At 28.4% G+C, this 26,869-nt stretch overlaps 1 protein-coding gene and 1 long non-coding RNA gene across 3 annotated transcripts in view; one reads left to right on the top strand and one right to left on the bottom strand.

Annotated features, from left to right (window-relative positions):
* Positions 1 to 6,068, top strand: part of LOC100571936 (signal transducer and activator of transcription 5B-like) — a 13,076-nt gene extending 7,008 nt beyond the window's left edge. Inside the window, exons 2-6 of the mRNA XM_029486307.1 lie at positions 314 to 463; positions 560 to 684; positions 1,129 to 1,287; positions 3,470 to 3,668; positions 5,720 to 6,068. Of these exons, the coding sequence (XP_029342167.1) occupies positions 314 to 463; positions 560 to 684; positions 1,129 to 1,287; positions 3,470 to 3,668; positions 5,720 to 5,807 (721 nt within the window). The 3' untranslated portion in view covers positions 5,808 to 6,068. The remainder of the gene's footprint in view (positions 1 to 313; positions 464 to 559; positions 685 to 1,128; positions 1,288 to 3,469; positions 3,669 to 5,719) is intronic.
* A 9,263-nt stretch (positions 6,069 to 15,331) lies between these two features.
* LOC107884117 lies at positions 15,332 to 26,863 on the bottom strand. Of its 2 annotated transcripts, XR_001679724.2 has the most exons (5): positions 25,018 to 26,863; positions 19,419 to 19,844; positions 19,017 to 19,356; positions 16,604 to 16,696; positions 15,332 to 15,550 (listed from the first exon to the last, which is right to left on the bottom strand). It is a non-coding gene; the product is annotated as an uncharacterized LOC107884117 (long non-coding RNA). The 2 variants fall into 2 exon arrangements; XR_003839128.1 differs by having other exon boundaries at positions 19,017 to 19,844.
* Positions 26,864 to 26,869: the final 6 nt, after the last annotated feature.

Consider the following 26,869-nt stretch of genomic DNA (forward strand, 5'->3'; position numbering starts at 1 on the left):
GTAGTATTTTAACTCCCCAGGATATCCCAATCCTTTAATAATTTTGAGTATGACTGAGCTCTACTATAAGTAATACGTGGATTACTTGTAACCCAGATGATTTTTTTTGCTTATTTTCTTATTAAATTTCTTTAGATATATTTAACACTAAAACAATTGTTACTATTTAGCGTATAATTATTATTTGTGATAATATTCATTAAACATAAAATAGAATAACTTTTTAAAAATGTTAAAATGTATTTTTGGTTTATATTCCAATAAAATAAATTTGATTTATAATCAGGATTTTAATTTATTACATTTTTTTTAGAACACAAAATGTGGATTTCAATCATATGGTTATATCATGGTCACAATTCTGTAAAGAACCGTTGCCACAGAGAAGTTTCACATTTTGGGAATGGTTTTATTCAGTTATGAAATTAATTAGAGAACATCTCAAAGGTCTTTGGATGGATGGGTAATATCTAAAAAATAATATAATTAAACGTTAATTACTATTTTACTACACAAACACCATAAATATTTAAAAATTTTTTTAAAATAACTATTATAGAGCGATTATGGGTTTCATAAGAAAGTCTGATGCTGAAAATATGCTAACAAGATATGCAACTGGTACATTTTTACTAAGATTTTCAGACTCAGAATTAGGTGGCCTAACTGTTGCCTGGACTGCATGTATGTTTAATATTAGAGTAATAATAGGCTTTTTCAACAATATCGTTATTGTTCAATTTTTTCGGAAGTTTAGATATTGATAATCGTAATTTACTGCATATCATTACTTCATGTATATCGATAATCAAAATATATTGTACAATATTGAATACTTCGTAATAAAAAATTAATCTTTAATTTTTGATTAATGGCCCCCAGCCATTGGATATTCGGGTCACCAGAAACCAACTGATTTTAACACCAAAGAACTTGTGTAAAATATTTTTAAAACAATTTTTTCGAATTAACAATATATTATATTTGGAATATCGATACTTAAATTTTTTTTTCAATATCACAAAACAAAACAATATTAATATTCAAAAATATATCCTTGTTTGAAGCCTAGTTTAATAATGATCAATGACAATGTTAAACTAGATTAATAATATATTTTTTTTTCAGCCAATGACTATGAAGTTTTTAGCTTGCACCCTTTCTCAGCTAAAGATCTATCAATTCGAAATGTGGCAGATAGACTATTAGACTTAACGTACCTCACCAAGTTGTATCCGAATATTGATAAAGACCTAGCATTTGGAAAATATTACACACAATCACCAAGTAATCATACATGATCTATTTTTAGTATGAATTTGTTCTGTTTATATTAATAATGACCAATTAGTAATTTTCTAATGTTTTATAATCTCATTTGTATAGAACTTTACATCAGTCATTATTAGAAGTTCGGAAGCCTTAGGCTCGTTTGTATATGTAATTACATTCAATAAAATAAGATATTTTGTTTCTATAAGACAAATTTATTCCTAAAATCCTGATAAAATTACATATACTTTATAAATCAGATTTTAATTCTGTAAAATTATAGTTAATATATCTATGGTTAGAAGATAAAAGAGCGCAAACACCACTTTTTTCAAAATCGATGTTTTTGCATATTGTTGTAAACGGCATTATTATACATTGATAATCGAACCTAAACATCGCTATTATTTGTATATATCCAAGAATCAATGTTTTAATATGTGGTCGTAAACGGCATAGAATTGGTGGGAATGAAAAAACTGGGTGTAAACGTCAATTAAAAGATCTAAACAGCATTCAAGGAAACTTGATAACACGTAAGCGTCATTGTTGACGGTTACATCAATTTATCATTTTTGTTGATGGTTTTGTCAGCACTGTAAAAAGCTTTATATCTATAATTTTTGAAATACTTTTACTACAAATCTTCATTGAATTTAATCAATAATATAAAACAAATAACAATATTAAACTATCCACTATACTTAATAGTCAATAGAACATCTTTGGGGTGTAAGAGCCACGATCAGAAAAAAAGGGGTGCAAGAGTAATTTTTTTTTTTAATTGGCTTTAAATACACAAATAGGTTATGATTATGAACAATTAATCAATACAAAATACGTAAAAACTCATAAATTATATTAAGTCTCAAATCGAAGTGTTATACAATGTTCTAAAGTTGTAACACAGTTCATATGAAAATATCTGTTTTTCGGCTCGCCTGAACAATTTGGAAATTGTCGTTTACGCCTTTTATACCTTCTAACCATCGATATTTGAGTTCATTGGCATTTTTTCTAAGTTACTGTGGAAGTCAAATTATATTAACTGTTTAAATTTCTTAAAAAAAGACATTAAAATAAATACTCAAAATAATATTTCAACACAATTGAAATCGATTCCTTCAATAACCAAGAAGAAAGGTTGATGAACTCTTTTTAAAGAATTTAAATCCAATCATTCTAATAGAAGTAGTTTTGTCTGACTCTGGTCGAAATTATCATATAATTTATTATATTTCTGTACATTTAAAGAAAGTAAAAAGTTTTTTGTATGCTGACATAAATATATTTCATAAAACTAACACGTGTTGTTTGTAAAAATCTACATGATGATTACACGACTGATGAACTAGACATTTTCAGTCATTGGGTCACTAACATTAGCTTAACTCTCAACTTGAATAAATATCAACTAATCTTTTTCACCAAATCTCTTTCACCTATAGTTCTCTTTTTTTTAGGAACAATCGTAAACACCAATACTTCCATACTAAAAGATCTTGAGATATACTACTTTTCTTTTCTTTCGTTTATTATCACATCATCTTATTACCATTAATAGAGCACTTTAAGTTCTAGGATTCATTAAACATAACCCTAAAAATCTAAAATCTGCCCATTATATTTCTGTACTTTGTAATTTTCACTTGTCAGACCTCCAAATATGGTGTGATTGTTTGTTACATTTTCTTTGCAAAAGACTAACTGCTTCAAAATAGATTCTTAGCTTTTTCTTCTTTCATTCTCAATATCTCGGATATCAACCAACTATTCATCTATCTACAAAGTCCTCCATGACCAATAGTTCATCAACTCCCTTTTTGTGAGTTTCTGGTAGTTCCAGATATTTTTGGAAAAGGGTATCTTTTAGAATTCCCTCTTATTCTGTATTAGTTTCTTTTTGTAACTGATGTTTAACGTTCATATTACAGTCGAGTCACAATAACTCGAAGTTGAAAGGGGGATAAAAATTCACTTTGAGATATGTAACTAATTTAAGATAGACAATTTTCTAGGGGAATAAAACACAATTCGAATTATCAAGTTTTTCGTCTTATCGAGGTTCAAGATATCGCGACTTGACTGTATAATAAAATAAATAAATTATTATGCAACATTCAGGTCTTATGTATTATAAGTTTTATGTTCTATTTTTAATTATTGGAAAATTCACTACTTTTTTTTTTCTTAACAGATATTAGCACGCCTGTTACAAATAATGGATATGTAAAACCATTACTAGTAACACATGTTCCTGGATGGAGTGGATCTGGTGCCAATGGACAAGGAATGAATAGCTATCCTAACACACCATTGGACCACATGTTTTATGAAAACAGCCTGGGGAATTACAGCACTAAAGAAACATCAGAGTATAGTGAACCTGAGAATAAGTAAGATATATATTTAAAATTACTGTGTGTTAAATTTTAGCTTGCATCGAAAGTTTTTTTGTAAATTTATATATAAGTGGTAATGAAAATTAGCGGCAATTAATTTTTAAACTATAAATAATGTTATATTCTCATATTTTTAATTTTAAGTAAATATTAACTACCAATTTCAAAAATAATTTGAACTCTACAAATAAATAAATAGGGTATGATATTATGCCTATCTTCTACTATAAAACATCAGTCCCAGCTTCTATAATATTTAAATAAAGGTTCTGGTTCTGAACTTGTTTTTTCCTGAGTGGTTCTAGATATATTCTAGTCCTTGATATGTCCATTATTTATTTTTCACCAATATTTATCAATTCAAAATGTACCTTTACCAGTTTTTCATTCAGTATTGGTCTGGCCATGTCCGCAAACGCGGCCAGGACTCTTTCAATTTTTTTTTAATTTTTTACATTTATTATTTACTTGGCGTGTTCTTGGTCTATGTAGAGAGTAGGAAGCATTTTATCTAAATATTTAACCATGCGTAATTGTTAGGCATAATTTTTCTTTACAGAGCCTTACACTATATTCAACCCGTTAAAAAAACTAATCTATGGGTCTTTGGTGTGCCAAGCTGACACTGATTTCGTTATATTATTTATTTTTTATTTTTGCTCAATGAATATTTTGATTATGTTACCCTCTACCAATATATAAAAAATAATTGTGTAACGAATTGTTTTTGTTTAGAATATTGACTAGGGCTAGAAACTGTACGCCACAACACTCATAACATGGCTATCGTTATTTGATATTTAATAACATATTTTATAATCAGAAGACTATTTCTTACATAAAACAACTGCAGTATGTAGTTAATCGTTTGTGTATGAACCATATAGCCTTTAGGTCAGTTGTTCCCATTAGAATTTTAGAAAGTGCCAAATATTATTTTTGAAAATTACTTCCAGGCCGCATGCAGTGAACAAATTTAAATTTATGCATATTGTATAATATTGACTGAAGGCGTATTTTTTCCCCCGGGAACCGGCTGTAAAGATTCCTAGTTACATTTTGAATAATAATAATAAATTATAGGTTATAAAAGTTTAAAAAAATATTATTTTATTTACTCGAGTGTAAAATGTAAAATTCAGATTTAATACGGGCCGCACAAAATTTGTTAAAGAGCCGGGTAGTGGGGACTGTTACTTTAGGTAGTCGAGTAATTAATGTTTCTTATCATAAATCGTAAACCAGATGTAAAATGCTCGTTGATTCATTATATAATTGTCATGGCTATAGATACTAGTATCTATATCCTTGGTACATGTGTGCGCATGTTCAGTATTCAGTATTGCATACGCTTTAAACCAACAGACTTTGATGTATTACCTTAAATTTTTGAAAAAGGAACTTTGGGCAGTGAGAAGGCGACGGTCATGAGTTTTTGTACTTAAATGTTCAATACATATTCTACATTATAATTTTATAACCCACGCTACTCTTTTGGTAATCAATATAAAGCAATAGGTATTAATGATAATAATCCATATTAAATAAAAAAAAATTGTATTATTTTAACTGTAATAATTTATGATACTATTAAAACACACAGAAAAAAATGGACTTAGAAATCCGTAACATGGCATATCGTACGTTCTGAATAATACATTTAACAATGTTATGATTAATATTGGAGCGAATTGACATATTATCAAATTTAGAAGTAAGTATATTATCTAGTGAACCTCATAGATTCTTTTTATATATTTATTTTAAAGCAAGTTTTGAGAATTTTAAAATTGTAAATTATTTTTGTATTTTAAAATATTCATAACTTGCTTTAAAATTAAAATCTAAAAAAAAACCTATGAGGTTCACTAGAAGCTAGGTATGGTATGGTATAGTTACTTACTTCTAAATTTTAAAATAGGTCAATTCACTCTTATATTAAACATACCTGAGTTAAATAGATTATTCAGAATGAATAATTTGGTGAAAGAAAAAATATAATCATTTATTTATTTGATTGTAAAAATAACGTTTTGTTTGTTTAGTATGGCTGCATTTGGGAATTATCCCTTAGAAATGGAGTTTTCTTCAAGCTTAGATGACATGTCACAAGCGGATGGATCGTTTTTTTAAAGTTATTTAAATTGGTAATATACTATCTTATAGTGTAGGTTTTTGTGACTTAAGTTATTCCATATAATAATAATTTAGGTACATGCTAATATCAAACTTTTATCATCTTTTCTTCTTATTATTTTTTCCATATAATATTTTAAATGTTGACATACATACTTAATAATTATGTAAATTTTATTTAATTTCACTACTCCTGTAGTAGGTATTCCAGTACACATATAGTTGTATTATTATTTATTGCCATGAGCTTATTATTCATTATTATATTATTATAGATTAGTTATTATATTTTTAGATTAAAAAAAAAAAAAAAAAACAATTTTTGTGATCAAGTTTAGATAACTGTTTCACTGTTGTTACTTATTATTATTGTAATTAGTACATTGTGTGTTAATGATATGTTTAAATATTATTCCACCAATTTAATAAACATTTTTCATTTTATATATTGTATAAAATGTTCTTGATTTAAAAAAAAATTATTATTTTATGTTTATTAATAATCTAAGTTGTTATTTGTGAATGCATAGTTTTAAAACCTATAAAATTTGACAAAAAAAAAAAAACCAATAAAACAACAAAATCCCAATGTTGGACAGGTTAGGTTGGGTCTCACATGTGACAACGATGTAGGCTGATGAGAAAATAACTTTTATAGAACAGTTTTTTCGCTATATGAGTGTGGTAGTCTTCATGCATGTAACATACAAATTTAAAGGTAAATTTATTATTTAAGCTGCACATATGATTTTAATATTAAAATAAGTTATAATAACTTTAAAATTGTTAATATTTAATGTTTACAATTATAACCTTATTATCATTTTTGTATTAAGAAAAGTACTGAATCCCTTAAAATTATTTAGTATAATATCACTTTAACAAAGTCCATTAAGGTCTTTCACCACTTAAAATTATAATAATTAATAAGTTCTATATTCAAGAGTAAACTATTTACTAACCAGAATGAAATTCATATAGGTACCTACTGACGTTTACTAATAATACTATCAATGTTAAATTTATTAGTATGTATAATCAAAGAAACCCATCCTGCAGGAAAAACAACATACAAAATTACATGTACATTTAATGTACAATATTAAAAAGTAATATCACATATTGGTTATTGACATTTAATTATTTACAAAATGTAATGACACAATAGCTGTAGTGTAGCTACATATCAATGATATTAAATGCAATTTTTTAAACTCGAAAACGAAAAAGATGCAACAATATAGATAAATACATTAAAATTATATATAAAAATGCATCACAATTTCTTTTGTAAAGGATGAAATAATAAACTTTAATAACTAAAATATAAGTTAAGATTATTATGAATTGAATATGTATTAATTTATAATCTGTTAAAATATTAAAAGAATGTAAATTTTACTTAGAAAAAATAAAATATATTATAAATCTGTAACATTTAATTACTGAAATGTATTGCTACTACAGCAAATAATATCTTTATTAATTTATTTGTAAGGCTAGCTGATAATTTTATTTCAAGAAGCATCTGTTTTCATCTACATATTACATATAATCTAATTGTTCTGAAATAATGGCACCTTTGATCTTAGTTTATGACAAAGCCAGACATTTTCATAAGCATAATTTAAGCAGTCTAAATGCCCCAGCGTGTGCACACAAACTTTTATCCCATAGCTAGTTTTTCCATATAATGAAAACGTATGTGCCAAGGCTTTGGTTGATTGACACTTAAAAGTGTCTGAAGTATGCTCGTAAAAACATTTATTCTCTAAGTAAAATTGTAGTATTTGGGGCAACAATGAGACATTTCTATATTTTGGTTAAAATTAGGTTTTGATTGCACATTATCAAAAAAAATAAAGTTGTGTCGTTGTGTAAGTTGTACCAGACAAATCAGACTGTTAAATACAGTGATATAATATAAATGGAGATATCTGGTTTTAAATTAGGCAACAAGACATCTCCAAGTATTTAATTACGGTGCAACAACAAGGTATGTCCAAGCAGGGCCGGATTTAGGGGGGGGCACGGGGCCCCCATAAGATTCAATTAATAAGAGGCCCCCACAAAATGATTATCTTTTTTTTTTTCTAGTAATTTGCATAACAATATACTATTTTTTTTTTAAGTTTGAAATTATTATTATCTGCCACAAATCTGCTCAATATATATTCTGAAGATTTGGAATTAACTTTGGGGAACGAATTACTGCAGTTTAATAGTTTAGTTAATTTACGTCAAAAAGATTGTAGAAAAGAAGAATCGTGGGAATTATTTTTGTTCAGGATACTATGCGAAGACAATTTAAAAGTTACCTTTCCAAATGTAGACATTGCTCTGCGTGTGTACTTGGTGTTAATGGTGGCAAACAGTAGTGGAGAACGCTCATTTTCAAAAATGAAACTTATAAAAAATAGATTGAGAACTACAATGACACAAGATCGTCTATCCAACTTAACCATTTTAAGTATCGAAAGTGATATACTTAGGTCCTTGGACTTTGAAGATACCATCAAACAATTTTCTATTAAGAAGTCAAGAAAAGTATGTTTATTATAAATAACTTGTACATTATATTTCTTTGGTATTTTATTTTTATATTTTTATATTATAAAATAACATTGTACCTTGAACTAATGTACTAAATATTATTTAATATATCAAATTTTTTATTGAAAATAATTTGAAGGATTTATTTTAGTTTTCATTAGCATCAAATATATTTTAATAGTAACTTATTTAATGGTTTTGATGTACTAATTTAAAAAAATAAAAAGAGATGACTTTAAAAGTTACTTATATTTACTTATTAATTGTATTAACATTTTATAAATCTCTATTAATTGTGTTCAATAAGCAAAATTTATGTGATAAGAAATTAATAGCATGATGAGAGAATAACTCATCAGTAATATAATTTTAAAGTTTTAAAGCATGTAGATCAACTAAAAATTCTTATATTGCAATCTTGTGTGGGCCCTGGGGCCCCCACAACCTAAATCCGGCCCTGTGTCCAAGCAATATTGCAGGACAACATGCAACAGGACATGTCCAAATAAGTTTTTATTGCTTCCTCAACTTATAATTAAATATTAAGCATTATCTATAAGTGCATATTATGCTGTATGTACCATAATACTAAAATCTAGGTAACATTTTTCAAAAAATTCTAAACTTTTTTTTTGGAATTTACAATGTTTTTTTTTGTCTGTTGAACAATTTCAAAAAAAGGATACGTCTGGTTGTTGCCCCCAGGTCTTCAATTGCTACATGATCAGGATAATTACATTGCGTGAAGTACTCACACGAAAACGGGGGTGTGCAGGATTAAATAACCGTAACCATAATAAAAACAAAATATCAGTTTTGAGAGTGAGTGTATTACAACAAACTTGGCTGTCATCTTGAATTCTATTCAGCCCATATTGATGGATACATGTAAACACTGTGAACAAATAATAATACAATATTTGGGATATTTTTTAAATATATATAGTCTTCACAACGAGATCATTACTCGGCGGCAACCAGTTTTCGTCGGGCAGTGATCAGACATAGTCAGGCGCTGCCACGGAACAAAGCTACGCCCATGCGCACAACTAGGCCTCCGAGTAATGATCTCATTGTGAATAGGTGTAGTAGGTACCAATAGATTATGGGTACCTACAAAGTGGCTATCGTTATTTAGACAATTAAAAGGTTTTTCGCGAACAGACACCATTCATGAATAAATTACTAGTAGAATATTCAAATTTCCACAGTTAATAAATAAGAATTTTTTCTAGTATGTACCTAGTGGTTTTATTTTTTATATAGCTCAACTCAATAATTTTATACCTACTGTAAAATAAAAAACTATAAAATCATTCATTTTTGGCGGATTAATAGTTAATATTATAATTATTGTAAGTACTAAGTACCTAGGTATAGGTACTATTGAAAAAATAAAACTCGAAATCATACATAAAAAGGCGGGTAAGTGGATGTCGCTCTGCTGTATAGTAGGTTACCAGTGGGTCACTGTATAATGGATAGTATTAAATTTGAATTCAATGATATAATATCACTGTATAAGAAAAACGATTCTGAGTGGAGACGGTTTGTCAGTCTAGGTATTAGACATACCTACCTATTATAGGTATACTTATCTATAGAATTAAAAAAAAATTGACCTATAATAGGTATTAGTAATAAATTCCAAATTAATCATATCACAATATCCATCAGGTAACGCGTTATACATCAACAACAAACCGTGGTACTATCATAGAAATATAATAGTATACTTTAGAAGTTTCAAGTACCCACAAATAATATTATACAATCATTACAATCACAACAAAATAACTAAAATAGTTATTCCAGGTTTTTTAATATGTAATTTCGTCCAAATTTGAAATTAAAATGACTATAAAAATAAACTGTGCTTATGTATTTCTTAGAATTTTTGGTAACAGAATTAAATATTTACGTGAAATCTTGTTTTAAATTTTCAATTCTTAGATATGAAAGTTGAACATTTTATAAATTTTTAACTACAAAATAATTATTCAATTTTAAATTTGATAAATTTCGTCGAAATTCGAACTTCAAATGCTTATAAAAAAAATGTGTGCCTATGTATTTTTAATATTTTACAATTGCTATTGTAACAATATATCAGGAGCCTTGCATTAAATTTTCACGCATTTTTACCAAACAAATAAAATTTTATTGATATTTATAGAAAAAAAAAATTAAAAAAATTGAAAAATGACAATGTCCGTAAGCAGCTCAAAAAGAAAATTTTTTACGAATTATTAACTCAAAATAATTTGCTAATTTTCGTGATTTTTATATATTTTGTGAATTTTTGAACTTTAAATGCTAATAAACAAAACTGTGACTAAGGATTTTTAATATTTTTCTAATGTCATTGTAACAATAAAGTAGGAGCCTTGTATTAAATTTTTAAGTATTTTTACTTAACAAATAAAGTTTTATTGACATTCATAGAAAAAAAAACTAATAAAATTGGAAACTGAAAATGTCTCTAAACAGTTCAAAACAAATCAAAATATTTTGAAAATTTTATCAAGTATAGTAAATGGAAATATAAACAACCAGTGAAAATGTCATATACCCACGGTCATTTGTTTTAAAGTTACACCAAAAACCAAAATCAATTCTCTCGAAAACAGATTTTTCGTAAAAATTCCCGTTTTCCCTTAATTTTTATGTTGTTTTTCCCAGCGCTTTTGAAAACAATTGAGCCTATTTGACCTCCTGAATGCACCAACTAGATTCACTTTCCCATCAAACAAGATACTGTTGAAGAAAATCGAAGCAGTTTTACTGCCTCAAACCGTGATGACAGACACAAAAAAAAAAAATAAAAAAACACACATCATTGTAAAATCAATACATTCATCGTTCCACTCAGAATCTAAAAAGTGCCATGGTTGAACGAAAAATAAAAACAACAATAAAACTTAAAAATACTACAATAAACCATTTTTAAAAACTCAGGGCTTATACCGAATATTTAATCAAAAATAGACCCTTGTGAATTTTATGAATTCACATAAAATCTAAATTTTAAGGTCTGGTATAAAATTAAAACTAAAATGAAAAAGCCAAATTAGCATATTTAAATACTTAATAGTGAAACCCTCGTCTCACAACAAGAAGCAACAAGACAACTTTATTATATAATTTTACTACATATACTTTTTTTAAATAGGTGAATACTTTCAAAACAATACTAGCATATCAAAATATTTTGAAAATTTTATCATGTATAGAAAATGGAAATATAAACAACCAGTGAAAATTTCATGTATTTACAGTCATTCGTTTTAAAGTTACACCAAAAACCAAAATCAATTTTCTCGAAAACAGATTTTGCGTAAAAATTCCCGTTTTTCCTTAATTTTTCTTTTGTTTTTCACTGCGCTTTTGTAAACTATTGGAAAAATGTTACTTTTGACCCCCCAAAGTACCTACCAACTAGATTCACTTTCCTATCAGAAAAGGTACTGTTGAAGAAAATCCAGGTACTTTTCACTTACACACATCATTGTAAAATCAATACATTCATCTTTCCACTCAGAATCTAAAATAAAAAAAAAAAACACACATCATTGTAAAATCAATAAATTCATCGTTCCACTCAGAATCTTAAATATAAAACCCTAATTTATGAAAATGCAAATTTGAATTTCTGTACATTAATAAATGTAGGTACCTACATAATATACTGAATAGTATCTGATCTAGGTTCCTGCAGTAATTTGACTGTAGAAGTATGGACGTGTGGCGTCCTTCATTATGCCTCAATAATGTAAAAAATAAAAATTATTATAATCATATATAGGTACACATACATAATACATTTGATTTGAAACAATCGAAACCAAAAGTTTTCAGCTACACTTTCCCTATAAACCACTCAAGATACGGCGTTTAGGTCTGGAAAGAGCCAATCACGTATTATATTATATAGAACTATATGAGTGAATAATATTGTCCCAACATAAGTTTAAACGTTGTAACGACGACATAGCTACCCTGCATGTACGAGTGCATTTAAGTAGGTACCGATTTCAAAGGTTTTATTGTGTCTAATAGCTCCGCTCATCAAAATCTAAAATTAAATGTTGAATGAATATAGTACCTAGTTAGTTCAATATAACTATAACTATACTAGCTGATCCCGTGCACTCCGTTGCGCGTAAAAAAATATAACTCTTAAAATATTGTGATTACTCATGCTTGTCCCTGATGTGCCCAAATGGGGACTAATAACAAATAAATACTAATTTCTACTAAATATTTCTCCTGTAACCAATAGCAACCATTAATAAACGAAAATTTCAATCGTAAATCTCATAATCCCCGTTTGAGCCCCTACCGGTGGCGTCCTGACACGAATATAATTGGCGATACGTTCTTCTTCTCGACGAAAAGAATGTATTGAAAAAAAAATAAATTAAATCGGTCTAATATCTCTTGAGAAAAATGGTCACGATTATCCCGCCACTTAATTTTATTATATAGAAGATATGTGCACATTAATTTGGCACTAACGGTGACGGTAATTTTAAAAGGAGTTCATAGCCTCTAGTACCTATTATCCTTATTATCCTGGTTATTTCTTTAATCAACAGGTAGTTGTGTATAAATTTCCACACCACCTTTGCGAAAAACGACATCATTGGAATAATGAAGTCCGTTTAAATGCATGAGGTATTATACATGGCGCGTTTTTTTTATTGTGGTATCCCCGTTAAGGCCTAATCCACACGTACAAATAAAGCGTCAATTTTATTCTCACTTTCACCACAAAGTAATTTACTGTTAATGATCAATGGTGGATACGTTTTTGTTTTTAATGTATCTAATATCTATATAAGAAATGATTAATAGGTATATGTGTTTTGGCGAAGGAACGTGACGGACGACGGTGGACAATAATTAGAAAAATAACAATTTAATGATGGTAAAATTTTCAAAAGTCTGTCCATGATTAGATTGAACATTATGGAATTCGAAATTTTTGGATTTAATTTTAAATCAATAGGAAATATTAGGCTAAATAATTATTTAATTATTTAAATTATTAAACGCACGCATTGGTGAATTATTATTCAAAATAATTTATTTTAATAGGTACTGTTAATTTTTTCTGCCAACACTCGGGTTCATACTATTAGGACCTTCACTTTTTTAATACTCCCATATGGGTGTTGGTGAAAAATGTAACAGTAACAAAAAACAAACTTTAGAATAGTGGTAATAAATTTATAAAATTATAAACCATTCAAGTAATTTTAAATAAATTAAATTGACACTTCATTCGCACTTAAACTCGTGTAAATATAGTAAATTACTTACCTGTAAAAATATGTATATTATAAGTTTTAAGTTATAGCTATAGTGCTCGGAAGTTATAGGAGCTAAAAAAGGAAAAATATGCATGAAACATGCACAAAAAAATTGTAAAATAGGTATGCAAAATAGTTTGATAACAATTTTAAGCTCCAAAAAAACCCATTTTCTGCTATTATTAAATTGTACTAAAAGAAATGTAAAATTTGAAAAATAAATTTATAATATTTAAAATATAGCGAAAAACTGTATGGCATTTTGACATTTTATTGAACTGAAAGAAATAGTTTAAAAAAATATATTCAAAAAGATACCTATAGTTCCTACACGGGATCGTAATGTAGGCGTGATAGAGATTAAATGCGTATCAGAGAGTTTTCGTTAAAACTTAAATGAATAGACGATTTGCAGTGATAACAATAAATACCTAGGTACCTATATTAGTATGGAGTTATATATCCAATATTATTATTAAAATACACGGCTTAAAAAAGAAAAAGATCAACTAATTTTTTTAAAAATATATTAAAATGCATAATAATATGAAGATCATGAAATATGCACTTTTCCCCTAAAACTGACGAAATATGCAAACTAATTTTTAAACTGACCATTGCGTATATAGCTTGGATTTTTTAGCTTGGTGTTCTATAAATCGAGAGCATAATAAAGAATAATATACAACTCCTACTACAGTCCTACAACTTCCGAGCCCTAATTATAGCATTTAAAATACTATCCTCGTCACCAACTCTTATCATTTATATATGTTTTTAAATCATTAGTGCATAAGTATTAATTTCATTCTCTTTGAGAACTACTACTAATGCGTAAAAAATTGAAAAATTAAAATCCTCACTCATGCATTTTCTAATCATAACCAGCGAGAAGGGAGAGAGATAAGGACTTCCGTACGACCTTTTCTTTTTTTCGGTATTTACGGCGTTACTGGAACTTCTTGCGAATTACTTCAACAATTTTCGTAACAGCCCGCAGTGTTAAATGTTGATTGTTTGAAGTAGAGGAAAAACAATTAAATTAATTTACAACTTTACTTTTAAGTTTAGACACTAAATATTAAATCTAAAATTAAAAATAATCAAAATAATAAAACTATTTAGATTAAACATTTTAAACAATAATTCACTGTTGAAAATATTACGGTATAAAATATAAATAAACAAATAAATTCTATTCGATTAAACATTTACGTAAACAAAACAATGTAGTCTCCTCTTTAGCCAGCACGGTATTACACTTATATTTATTTACTATAGCCAACATAATATTATTATAATATCAATTTTATATGCGTGGGTATAATATATAGTGTAGGTACCTATCGTAGCTTATTTGTATTTCAAAGTAAAAGTTAAATACTTAAATTTCTAATAGCGTCCACAATTATACTTAAACGTTTAAATATGTGTAAGCAACTTATTGGTATCATTATAATTATGTATAATGCAATATTTATGCATTCAAAATAGTTTGAACCTAGTTTAATATAATAAATATTTAATAATTAAAACTAAAATTGAATTAAAAATAATACTATACTAATTATTCTAGTTATAACTAAATATTTGTAGTTTTTAGTATTATTTTTACAATTTGCATTGAATCTTGTCACATAGAAGCAACAACAGTTAATTTAAAAAATCGTTTTTAATGTATTATCTTGGTACAATAATTAGAAAATACCAATAAATTCCTCCAAAAGTGTAAGCGTCTTGTTCATTCTACGTCGTAAACGTATTCCACCCTCGCTAAATTTTAACAATATAGCAATCCGCCAATCCCTATTGGAAGCCGACCGGCAAGTATCTTGGTCGGTCCCGATCCAGTTGAAATCTGTCATTAAATTCCTAAAAATCATCAACATTTTACAATATAATTTAATACCAACCTATTGATACACATTTGTTTTATATATAACTTAAGTACTATCCTCCTCCTCTGCTTTTTTTTTCTGATATTAACCAAAAATATTTTATTATATACTTTTTCCATGTAAATGCTATTTATATGTTAAAAAGGCCAATCATCATTGTTTTTGTGGCTTCAATAATAAAAATAAATAATCTTTACTACTTTACTAAGGAGTAGGGACTGAACTTTACTAAGGACTACCTAATATTATTGTTTGTGGCATAAAAGTACTGACCTATAGTCAAAATAATTTTTGGAAACCATTTTGTTCGTATAAGATATTTCAAGTTTCAACTATTCCGAGTAGGTACTAGATAACTAGATAATCTGTTCGAAAATAACAAGCAACAAGCTTTATGAATAAAAGCAATTTAATAAAGAGTAAAAATCGATCTTTATAACTATTGATAAGAAATTCCATTAATCAATACACAAAAATAATTTAAGCATCAATAGCATATTATTATATTCAACCAGAATTTATTTAGATGATATATTCAATTGTCCAAATTACTTTAATTTGAATTTGTAAATAAGTAATTCGAAATAGAATGGTTCTGTGATAAAAAACCAGATAACAAATAAATCTACTTACAGTAGTAATAACTATGTAAGAAATAAGAAAATAGATATTAAAAATATTATTTAAATGATAAAATTATATCACGACACAATAATAATATCTGCGTATGATGGTCGTCACAATATACATAAATATATAATAAAACTATTGAAAAAACTCTATATTATGGAAAAATGTGTTAATGCAGTCAAATAAATTAAAATGAATAAAATATTGTAGTTTTAATAAAAAAAAGTATGAAACGAGTATTAAAATCTGAATATTATCAAACTAATGTAAAAATATGAAAATGAAACGAATTCTCGTTAAATTACAATATAATATAATAATATACCTACGCATAATACCTATATCAATACTTTTTGGAAAAAAAGAACAAAATCCTAATGTGTTAGGAATAACTTACTTATAACATTGTAACCATTGTCTTGTAGAATTTTTAATTTCTCGGAGACTGCATCAGTGCATCGGGTTATTTTATTGTAAATTACTGTTCATACTGTAACCAAAATATTAAAAATAATTTGGTTGTATAGCAGCTGTTATTAATCATTCATAAATTGTATTTATTTATTATTATAGTTAAAATTCTTTAAACGTACAATTCTGGACACTTTCACAGCCCCATTCGCAGCCAGACCACTATTATAGTACCTGTACTCTACATATGCAGTTTCCTTTGTGGTGGTCTGCACTCTGTAGCAGTCACGTTATTTCAGTTTTTTTGAGCGGGGGGGGGGGGGAAATTTTAGACCAGCCCAAAAAAAAACTAAAAAAAACAGCTCGCTAACAATTACATTACACTACATTACAATTGAATTTTATCTCAATACAAATAGCCTTATTCCATAATTTTATACTTACTTGTTAGGATCAAAGCCATTCAAAGCTTACTATCATAGGCATAGGTAACCCATTTTTATTGAGAGATAACGATAGGGAACTAAAAAATGAATGCATATGTAGAGGGATACTTAAATATATTACCTATTAGCTACTACCTATGTAAAGGCCCAAAACTTTCCCATACCCAGCCAGACAGCGGCCGGCCAATTACAAGGGGCGGGGGGGGGGGGGAATTCCTACCTTGCTCCCTCAAAATGACGCCATTGCTTTATAATCTCTAGATATGTCAAAGCTATGTTTCACAATCCACTTATCCACGGTAAGTATACACATAAGTTTGTTTTAAAATACTTTTGGGGCTTATATTTACTTTTTAGACTTTAAATGAATATTTATTGCTTCGGACCATCTGCTAACTGGATGACGTAGATACATGTATTTATATTATATTAATTCCCAATAGCACAATGTATAAAATACGCAAGACTGAACAATCTAAAAGCCGTCATCGTTTCCGCACGACCAAGTTAATATGTACCTATTTTGCCTATACTATACGCCGGTTAACACCTTAGGTTTGCGCCGTTGGCGGGTTTTAAGTATTTAATATAATATAATATATTATTACTAGGGCTAGGATTTCTATGTACTTTGCATTGTTTTTTAAAGCTTACTGTGTAATGCTCGTCTTGTCACAAATTTGTTTTATGTACATTTGAATGAGAATAATAAAGTTAATTTTGCATTTTTTGGCATTTTTTAGTAATTAGGTCATTTTCTTAATTTTTTAGGGCATTTTAGAGTTTTTGAAGCATTTTTTGAGTTTTTGGAAACCAAGTGTTTGAATTTGAAATTTTCTTTTAAGATTTTTACACCAGCATGGCTTTTAAATAAATTAACTCTGGCTGGGATTATAATGCTAGATTATAAGTAGATACTCGTAATCCGTATTATATTATAGGCTTATCGCCATTATCGGACAAGGTTTGAGTAACCTCTACACGCATTTCCTGTTAAATAATCTTAAATCGGTAAAATCGACGTCCGATGATATCGTTCGACGTTCAGTACAAGTTTTGTCGTCGTTAACACCGTTTTATTACTCTAGTTAATTTTTGTTGATAATTTAATATAAAAATGCCAAAAGTAAAATGTTCGACAGCGAGTCGACTGCGTGCGTTTGTACAAGAATTTGGACATAATATTTTTTATACCGACGGATTGGTGTTATTCTCTTTACACTTGTAATAGATTTTTATAAAGCATTTTTTAAAACTTTTTATTGTAATTTATACTAAAATTATTAAAAACAAAAAAATTTTTAGATCATAAAAGCATTTTTTTTTAGGGCATTTTTCGGGTTTTTTTAGGACATTATTTAGAGTTTTTAGGTCATAAAAGCATTTTTTTAGGACATTTTTCGGGTTTTTTTTAGGGCATTAAAATCCCAGCCCTAATTATTACCTAGTATTTATATTTTATACGCATTTCATTTTATCAGTATTTACACCGATATTTAGTGTAATCTATACCCTAGATTTAGCTATTACATATTGTATAATACATTATAAGTATATTTTAATGTAACAAATTATTTTTTAAGATTCAATATAAATTGGTTGTTATCAAAACACACAGTTACATCCAGTAGGGCCATAAAAACTAAAGAGTCTAGAATAAAGATACAAACTTTGATTCTAAAAACGTACCCTTTTCTGGACGTTTTCAAAAAAGGACTATAATTAAAAAATTGCTCAGCTGTCGTATCAGTTGCTAATTTAATCCGTGTAACATAAAATAATTCCTCATGTATTTTTTTTTACGTTTTTTTCGGAAAACATGAAATATATTTAACGATGAATCGTTATAAATTCATATGCGTTTTTGTATACTTCATAAATATTTTATGATTGGAAGTTGATTGTAAGTTTATTGTAATAATAAAAATATTATTTAAATATAAAATGTCTTACTTTAAACATACAGCTAAACGGCGCTTTGGAGGTATACATTTTCTGAAATTTTTATCCTGCTTTTGTATACCATATTCTATTTTTTTTTTAGCAAAACATGAAAGGTGTTCATTGACATCCTAAAATATTTGTAAAATTTTACTTCATCGCCTATAAGTTCCTTGCATAGAGTTTGGAATTCTCCTTAGGTCTCGCGTTTCTTCCAAGCTGAATGAAACCAATACTTTCAGGGATTTCGTATTGAAAATTCGTCTTCATCAACTAGGATCGCTATCATGGTAAGTTCTTCATTAGAAAAATTCAAAAATCCATTGCACAATGGTAATAGTTTTGGCAATAACTAACAAAAAATACTGTTAAAAATAATTTATGAACTATTATAAGATGATTATTTTTTATTACTTATTATATTATATTTAGTACTTATTTGAAACGCCTTTAATACGCGAGTATAATTTTATAATTAAATTTAGTTTAAAAATTTCGCACTAATATATTATATACATAATACACACATATGCACAAGGATCGCGACAGATAATTGAATTGTAATTTGTAAGTTGTAAATTAAATATTGTAAGCTCAGACGGGGCCCGGACTAGTGTGAATGCCGGGACAGGCAGTTAACCTGGACGTGCCGTTTCGTGTTACGGACCCGGCCCGGATCAGTGGAAATCGACTTTAATCATTAGTTTATACTTTACAGGCTAATAATTGTTAATAGGTTTTTGGGTTTAAGGATTTGGATATTATAGACGGCAGTTTCAATAAGCTTCTAGCTGAACTAATTTTTGTTTGCTTCTTTTGTCTGCGGTATTACAACGCCATCTGTAATAAAATATTATCTTGGTTAAAAATAATACTCCAAATACTTCCACCGACCACCGGTAGTGCTAAAGCCAGTTGGTCCGCAGTGATGATGATAAGTGATAACAGAGGAACAATTTGTGGTCCGTTCCTCCGTCACCTACCCATTACATCGATACCAGTCAATTAAGATATTGTGATTATATCTTAGCCTGTAGATATATTTTAAAAATATAGTTAACGTAGCTGCCAATTCTAGGTATGCCATTTAAATAACTAGTTTTGTTATATATGCGGGGATCTGACCGAAACGCAACATGTCGAACATTTGGCAATCTTTTTAACTTGGTTCGAGTATATAAGTATACGTATACTTATATATACGCAGTACCTATGATAGTATGATCTACATACATCATTGTATGATACTATATTTTTTTGTCATGATTGCATCGAAATTTTAATTTTTGAGGCTGTTTGTAGCAGTAGAAAATCACCCTTTTCCGTTGGACGAAAAAGATTGATTCCAAATTAGGGAGGGCAAATTACGGTGGGTCCAAATTAAGGTAATATTCAGTATTCATGAATGAAAAATGTATCGATACGTTTTGTCTCATATATTATCATAAATCATAATAATATTATAGTATTATAGTTGGTAGGTGGGTTACTCCCGTACTGTTATATGAAATAGTTTGGCGAATGTCGATACCAAGAATGGCAAGAACAGTTCACTGTGGATTACAGTAATATTGATAGAGGTGATTTTAGAAATTACGCTGTTTACTGTCTTGGATGAAATGCATGCAGCACACTGCACACACCATCCACGATCACGGTGAAATGGCTTACTTCCCGCCTTTACCACACGTCCACACAATATACTATTTAAATTAAAAATGGTTAAGCAAAAAGAAATTCAGTAAATAATTAATACATTAAAGTACTTAAAATGTTAAATAGATATATATAGCCATTGATTATAGAATTAGGACCTATACAGAGATTTTCAACCTGTGGGTCGCACTCACAATTATACTTTTGAGGGGCAGTAAAAAGTTTTGAAATATCAATATAATTAATCTTTATACTATAATATATTTAATATTACATTACTATAAAATATATATTATATACCAGCTATAGATAATAGAAAACATATATTTGATGTATAATTACGAGCGGGTTTATGATTTCTGAGTGTGACAACTGATAATACTGTACATCTATTGTACTAGGGTGGTATAAATGCAGTTTAGCTCCCATAACCCCACGTTATTGTTGAATTGTTTTACATATTTTTGATTACTATTATCCGCGACGATTGCCAGTGACGTGTCAGCATGTCACCACTCACCACTCACCACAACGCTTCCGGACTAAGCGTAGTGCCCGCGCATTACCAAACCAGGCAAACCGAAAGACTAAACCTAAACATATCCGAAAACCGTGACCATAGGCGGAGCTTTATAAATTTAGTTGGGGGACTCAAGCCCCAGATTATTTTCTGAAAATAATAATTTATATCTACCTACCTGTGTAGTTTGAAATAAACTTAATATAACTTAATACAAATATGAACAAATGTTCTAAAATATATGAATATATTGCATATTATATTACTATTACAATATTAATACAAATACAGAAAAAAAATTGAAACAGAAGAAATAACTGACTGTTTTCTTAAATAATATTAGAAATTGTATTTAAAATGTCTGTAGACTGTAGTAAAAAACTAAAAATAACTAGTTAACATAAATGTTTTCTACATAACTTCGGTATACATTTGGGGGGGGGGGCTAATATAAAACTTGGGGAGACTTAGCCCCTCAAGCCCCTCCCAAGCTCCGTCTATGATCGTGACACCTCTACACTTCTACATTTACTAGAAATCATCAACTTATTTAATATAATCTAATATCACATTAAACAAAGAAAAAACATACCAATTTAATATTATATTCATAATTTTTATTTTTTATCAAAATGTTGTATTCTTTTTCACAATCACATTAATTTTAATATTGTAATTATTCAGTTAACATTGTCACGAAATAAAATTGTATCTAAAAAAATGGCCTTTGCCACCAATTTTTTTTTTCAAGATAAATAAAAAATTATATTATACTATACACTTTTTTCAATATTATAGCTAAAGAGAATTTAAATTTTAAAAAAATGTAAAAAACCTATCACTTGTATTAAAAGTTTTTTTAACATCAATAATCGAAATACAATAATATGACGTTTTAGAAAAGCGTTTATCAATTTCAATAACAAATCTGTAAAATATATAGAATCAGCAAAATGACGTCCTTGCAGCTCTTCAATATTTTTCCTTGTCACTCGTTGCGGGTACCTACTATAATATAATTATAATTATTTATAGACGTTATTTCTACGTTTTCGTCGTTATTATTCAAATATTGTTCACGAGTCTAGTAGTAGTGAGGTAGTCTGAACTCTGCATAATATCTAATAAGTATAAAGACTATAAACCGATAGTAGGTATAGGTAAATAGGTAAGTACAGTTATATTGCGAAAATCTATAAAAAAATAACCTATCAATTTAATATATTATAAGATGCTTGAAATTTTTAAACAAGGCTTTACGTACTCGTGGTATTTAATTTCAAAGACGTTTTACGTACCTATTTTAAAAGTGAGTAACTCAAACACGGTATTATTATTTTGAAATAAAAAAATAATAATAATTTTTATATTGCTCACCATAAATCGACACAGAAAATTATAATTCCGCACAACACGATCGATCGGCGGTAGTAACTAGGTAGATATTTTCTTGTAATTATTATTTTTATTATTATTATTATTTAATACGATGACGGGCAAGAAAAAAAACCTATATTTAGAGACTGTTTAGAGGCTGACAATTTAAGGAATATTTAGAGTTGCTCGTCGAATCGGTGAATCTAATTTGCGAAAGTACGCCGTGGCTATAATATATTATGGAGTAGGTACATCGAATTACGAATACTACGAAATAAACTGATATAACCAGTTGTGTATTGTACGTAAAAACAAAAACTAGTATAACGGGGAATACGTACAATTTTATTATAGGGTACCAGGTATTGGTTGGTGTAACCTACGCTACGTTTTCAAAACAACTGCTTAGGTGCATAGGTACATAATATTATGTTTTTTAACCGTACACGGCATGATATCTATACGTATGGTTTAAAATATATTATGAGAGTAATGGGTGCTTCCCATAATATACAGGTATATAAGTATATTATAATATTTAAGTTTGTCCTTCGGAGTCCGGTCGGCTATAATCGTGCAAATATGTACCTACAGGCTACGACGTACCTATCCATGACGAACATGCTGCAGTAATATATCGTATACCCAGCACGCTAGACGCAAGACCAAACGTTTTACTCTCGTCACGATCATACGCTGTGATTGCTAATTATTATAATTTAGTATCTGTTATCAATGAATCGATTTATAATTAGACGTTTCGTGGAAAAATAATCACAACATTTTAACTACAAACCTTCCCGTTCCGAACGATAGGTTATATATAGATATATCGCCAAGCGTTCAGTTTTCTTCATGTCCGGCGTTTGTTTGTTCGTTTGTTTTTTTTTACCGCAGTACGTATGATATAATATTTTTATTATTTAGATTTATTTCATTAATCGTGGTCAATAAATATTATATCGTGATAGTATTACAGTTTTTCGTTGTTTGTATTATCACATATTATTATAATAATAATTAATAATGAATTATATTTCGCAGTAGTGATTTCGTCGTTATCGAATAGAACCATGAAGGCGACAAGTTCCTGGTTGACATTATGTTTATGTTTCGTTTTGGGTACGACAGGTACGTACTTAAAGAAGCAGACAACACAAAAAAAAAATTATTTAAATTATTTTTAAATGTTGAATTATTGTAACTATGGCTATATGAAATGATATTTGGTGAAAATCCGATGTAAAAAAATTATTACTTTAAGAGATATTAAGAAATGTAAAATAGTCGCGTGACGTCATTGGGCCCTACTCATCATAATTGCCTATCTTATACGTGTAAAAGTTCCTCGCTTCTCACAACGATTTACCCTCCTAAACATTTTATTTTTGAAATTTAATTTACGTATAAATGTGTGGTATTATGTGTTTTAGATGACGCAAGAATCAGAATTTCTATATGACGTTTAGTTTTTTTAAATATTAAAAATCTTAAAAGAGATATTTGATTAAACGGCACGTCATGGCGGTCGGCGGACCGGTTGTTCGAACGCCGCGCGACGCTACGTACAATAATAATACTGATTTTGATGATTGTATGTCAAAATTAAAATAATGAACTATTTTGTTTATGCATTTTTTTTTGAGCATGCCATTAGATTATCAAATTAAGTGTATAGGTACAAAGATATAGTTACAAGAAAAAAATATTTAGTTCTTGTAAAATGTAAATTAAATCTATACCAATTATTTCAATTAAAAGTATTAATGCATATTTTACTAAACTTTCGAAGACCATAGTTAATAAACTAGCGAACAAAAATTTATGATTTGACCATCAACATTTTCAGAAAAAAAGTTTCACCAGAATCTATTAAAAAATATAGTGGTTACCATTTGAAAAAAAAGTTGATTTTGCTATTGCAAGCACAACTGCGTGTTTAAAAATGTTGAAATTGTTATAAAAAAATTTCCTGTTAGAATAAAGAATAAAGAAACACATCTTTTTTTGTTTTATCGAAATTCTATAACATCAATCCATAATTGTTAAAAAAACCCTGCGTGCAATGACATACGATTATACAGTATACTCCCTGCAGTATCTATAAAACACACATGTTTCTATGTCCTTTATGCATTCCTAAACCGTTCGTCCGATTGCTATGAAATTTAGAGATGGATTAGACCTTGGGGAAGAATATAGGCTACATTTTGTCGTGAAAAAAGTAAATAAGAGGTCCAACCCGGGGAGATTCTCAAACTGAGATTTTGAGATATACGATGGAATTTTTTGTTCAGAAATTGTTGGCTGTTGCTAATGGTTTTAATTCTAACATTTATTATTACTAATGCGATAATCCTGTGTATTTTAGTACAGAATTATATATCGAGATCGAACCAGGGTTTCGGTGGACCAATTTTTCGCATTTTTTTATACTTCAGAGTTAAATTATACACTTACATACGCACCACGCGGCATCCGCGATCTACCGCAGAAAGATGGCCTTCTTGATAATATACTGCTCGCATAATCACAAGCGAATCTCACGGATAACGCTGTCTTGATGGCTATAATATAATTTACAGCAAAAGGCATTTTTTCCACAGTTCCACAGCGTGTTACATCCAAAAGGAGTTGAAAAAACACAAAAACCTAGCAATAGCAAAGCATTGCCGTATCAGCTAGTAACTTTACTAATATGTGGTTATAATCTTAATATTATTAATAACAGGTAATTAAACTGGCTTAAGGCACCATAAAATTATTAGATAAGTTCAATATATTATCTATAACCTTCAGTATAGAGTATTGTTTGGTCCTATAAGCACACTTTGAATTTTTTTTTAATTTTAATTGGTCAAAAACTGGATTTGCATATGTAAAAATAACCCGTTACCCGAATAGTAATATCTGTATTATAAATGACTTTATATTATAATATATCCATCTATCATTTGCGTTTTGCTTCTGTTGAAATAATCTTAATTATTTTTTTTCAAAATAGGTCGAATATTTTTTCAGTATTTTTTCAATTAACATCACCATACACTTGCCTCTAATAGTAAATAATAGCTGTTACAGTTACTAAATTTTATATCTATAGGTACAGAATAGCTTTTAGCCTAAATAACAAAATATAATAGAGTCGGGCTTGGACACTTGGTTAACACGAAGTTGAAGAGACCGGCCAAAAAGTTCGAGTTTATCCAAGGATAGTACATTAATGGGAAATTCAAGGGACCCGGAAAAAATTCGAGGTATCGACGATTTTGAGTTAAAAAAGTTTGAGCTAACCAAGTTCGACTGTACAATACAGACAATATCATATCCAATCATAATAACTATTTTATTATCTGCAACCAATTGCATCCATTTAAATAAACAAAAAAATAATCAATTTGCGTGAGCCAAAATCAAATCAATGTGTGATACTGTTAGCCACCCGATAGAAACGTATAGTGGTGACAAAAATAAGGTCCCCAAGTCTCTAGGAATCTATTGATATAAATTATAACTTTTGTTAAATCACAACAGATGCTCAGAAAAATTATAATATACAGATTATAGTAATATAAAGATTAGTTAGAGATATAAAGTATAATATAAATAGATTTTTCTATGTGTCTGTCGTGAATCGTGATCGAGTAACTTCTGAACGACTTGACCGATTGGGGTAAAAGTTATATAAATAGATTTCTCGAAACTGGGTGAGAGGAATTTTAGATTCTTTTTCAACTTTTATAAGTTGTTACTCGTTATAGAGTGGCTCAAAATGCATTTTTGTTTTGGCTCACAAAAGTTATGTTAGTAACAAGTAAAAGTTTTGCTTATATTATACTAGCTGATCTTGTGAACTTCGTTGTCCGTTAAAATACCGACTCTATATGATTCAAAATTTGCCTTCAATTCGTCATTTATACCAGGCGTAGTGATTTTCAAAACTTACCGTGGATTTCCCCCATATTAATCTCTAATAAAGATTTTTAACACAGTCATACAGTGGTTAGTGATATATGGTTAATTTTATTTTTGTAACCAATAGCAATTAATTATAATAATACTGTAGACTGTAACCAATAGCAACCATTTATAAACAAACATTTCAATCGTAAATCTAAAATCTTTTCTTAAATATTCAATAAAAAAATATAATGGCAACTTAATGAGATAACAACTATCCTATATTTAAATTGGACCAAATCACACACATTGAGCATAATCTTATCAAAATCAGTTGATTAGTTTTGAAGTGCATTGCACGTTAATTATCGTTGTATGCGTGATTTATTTATATATATTTATTTATATATAT

The sequence above is a fragment of the Acyrthosiphon pisum genome, chromosome A1, assembly GCF_005508785.2.
Source record: "Acyrthosiphon pisum isolate AL4f chromosome A1, pea_aphid_22Mar2018_4r6ur, whole genome shotgun sequence".
Lineage (NCBI taxonomy): Eukaryota > Metazoa > Arthropoda > Insecta > Hemiptera > Aphididae > Acyrthosiphon > Acyrthosiphon pisum.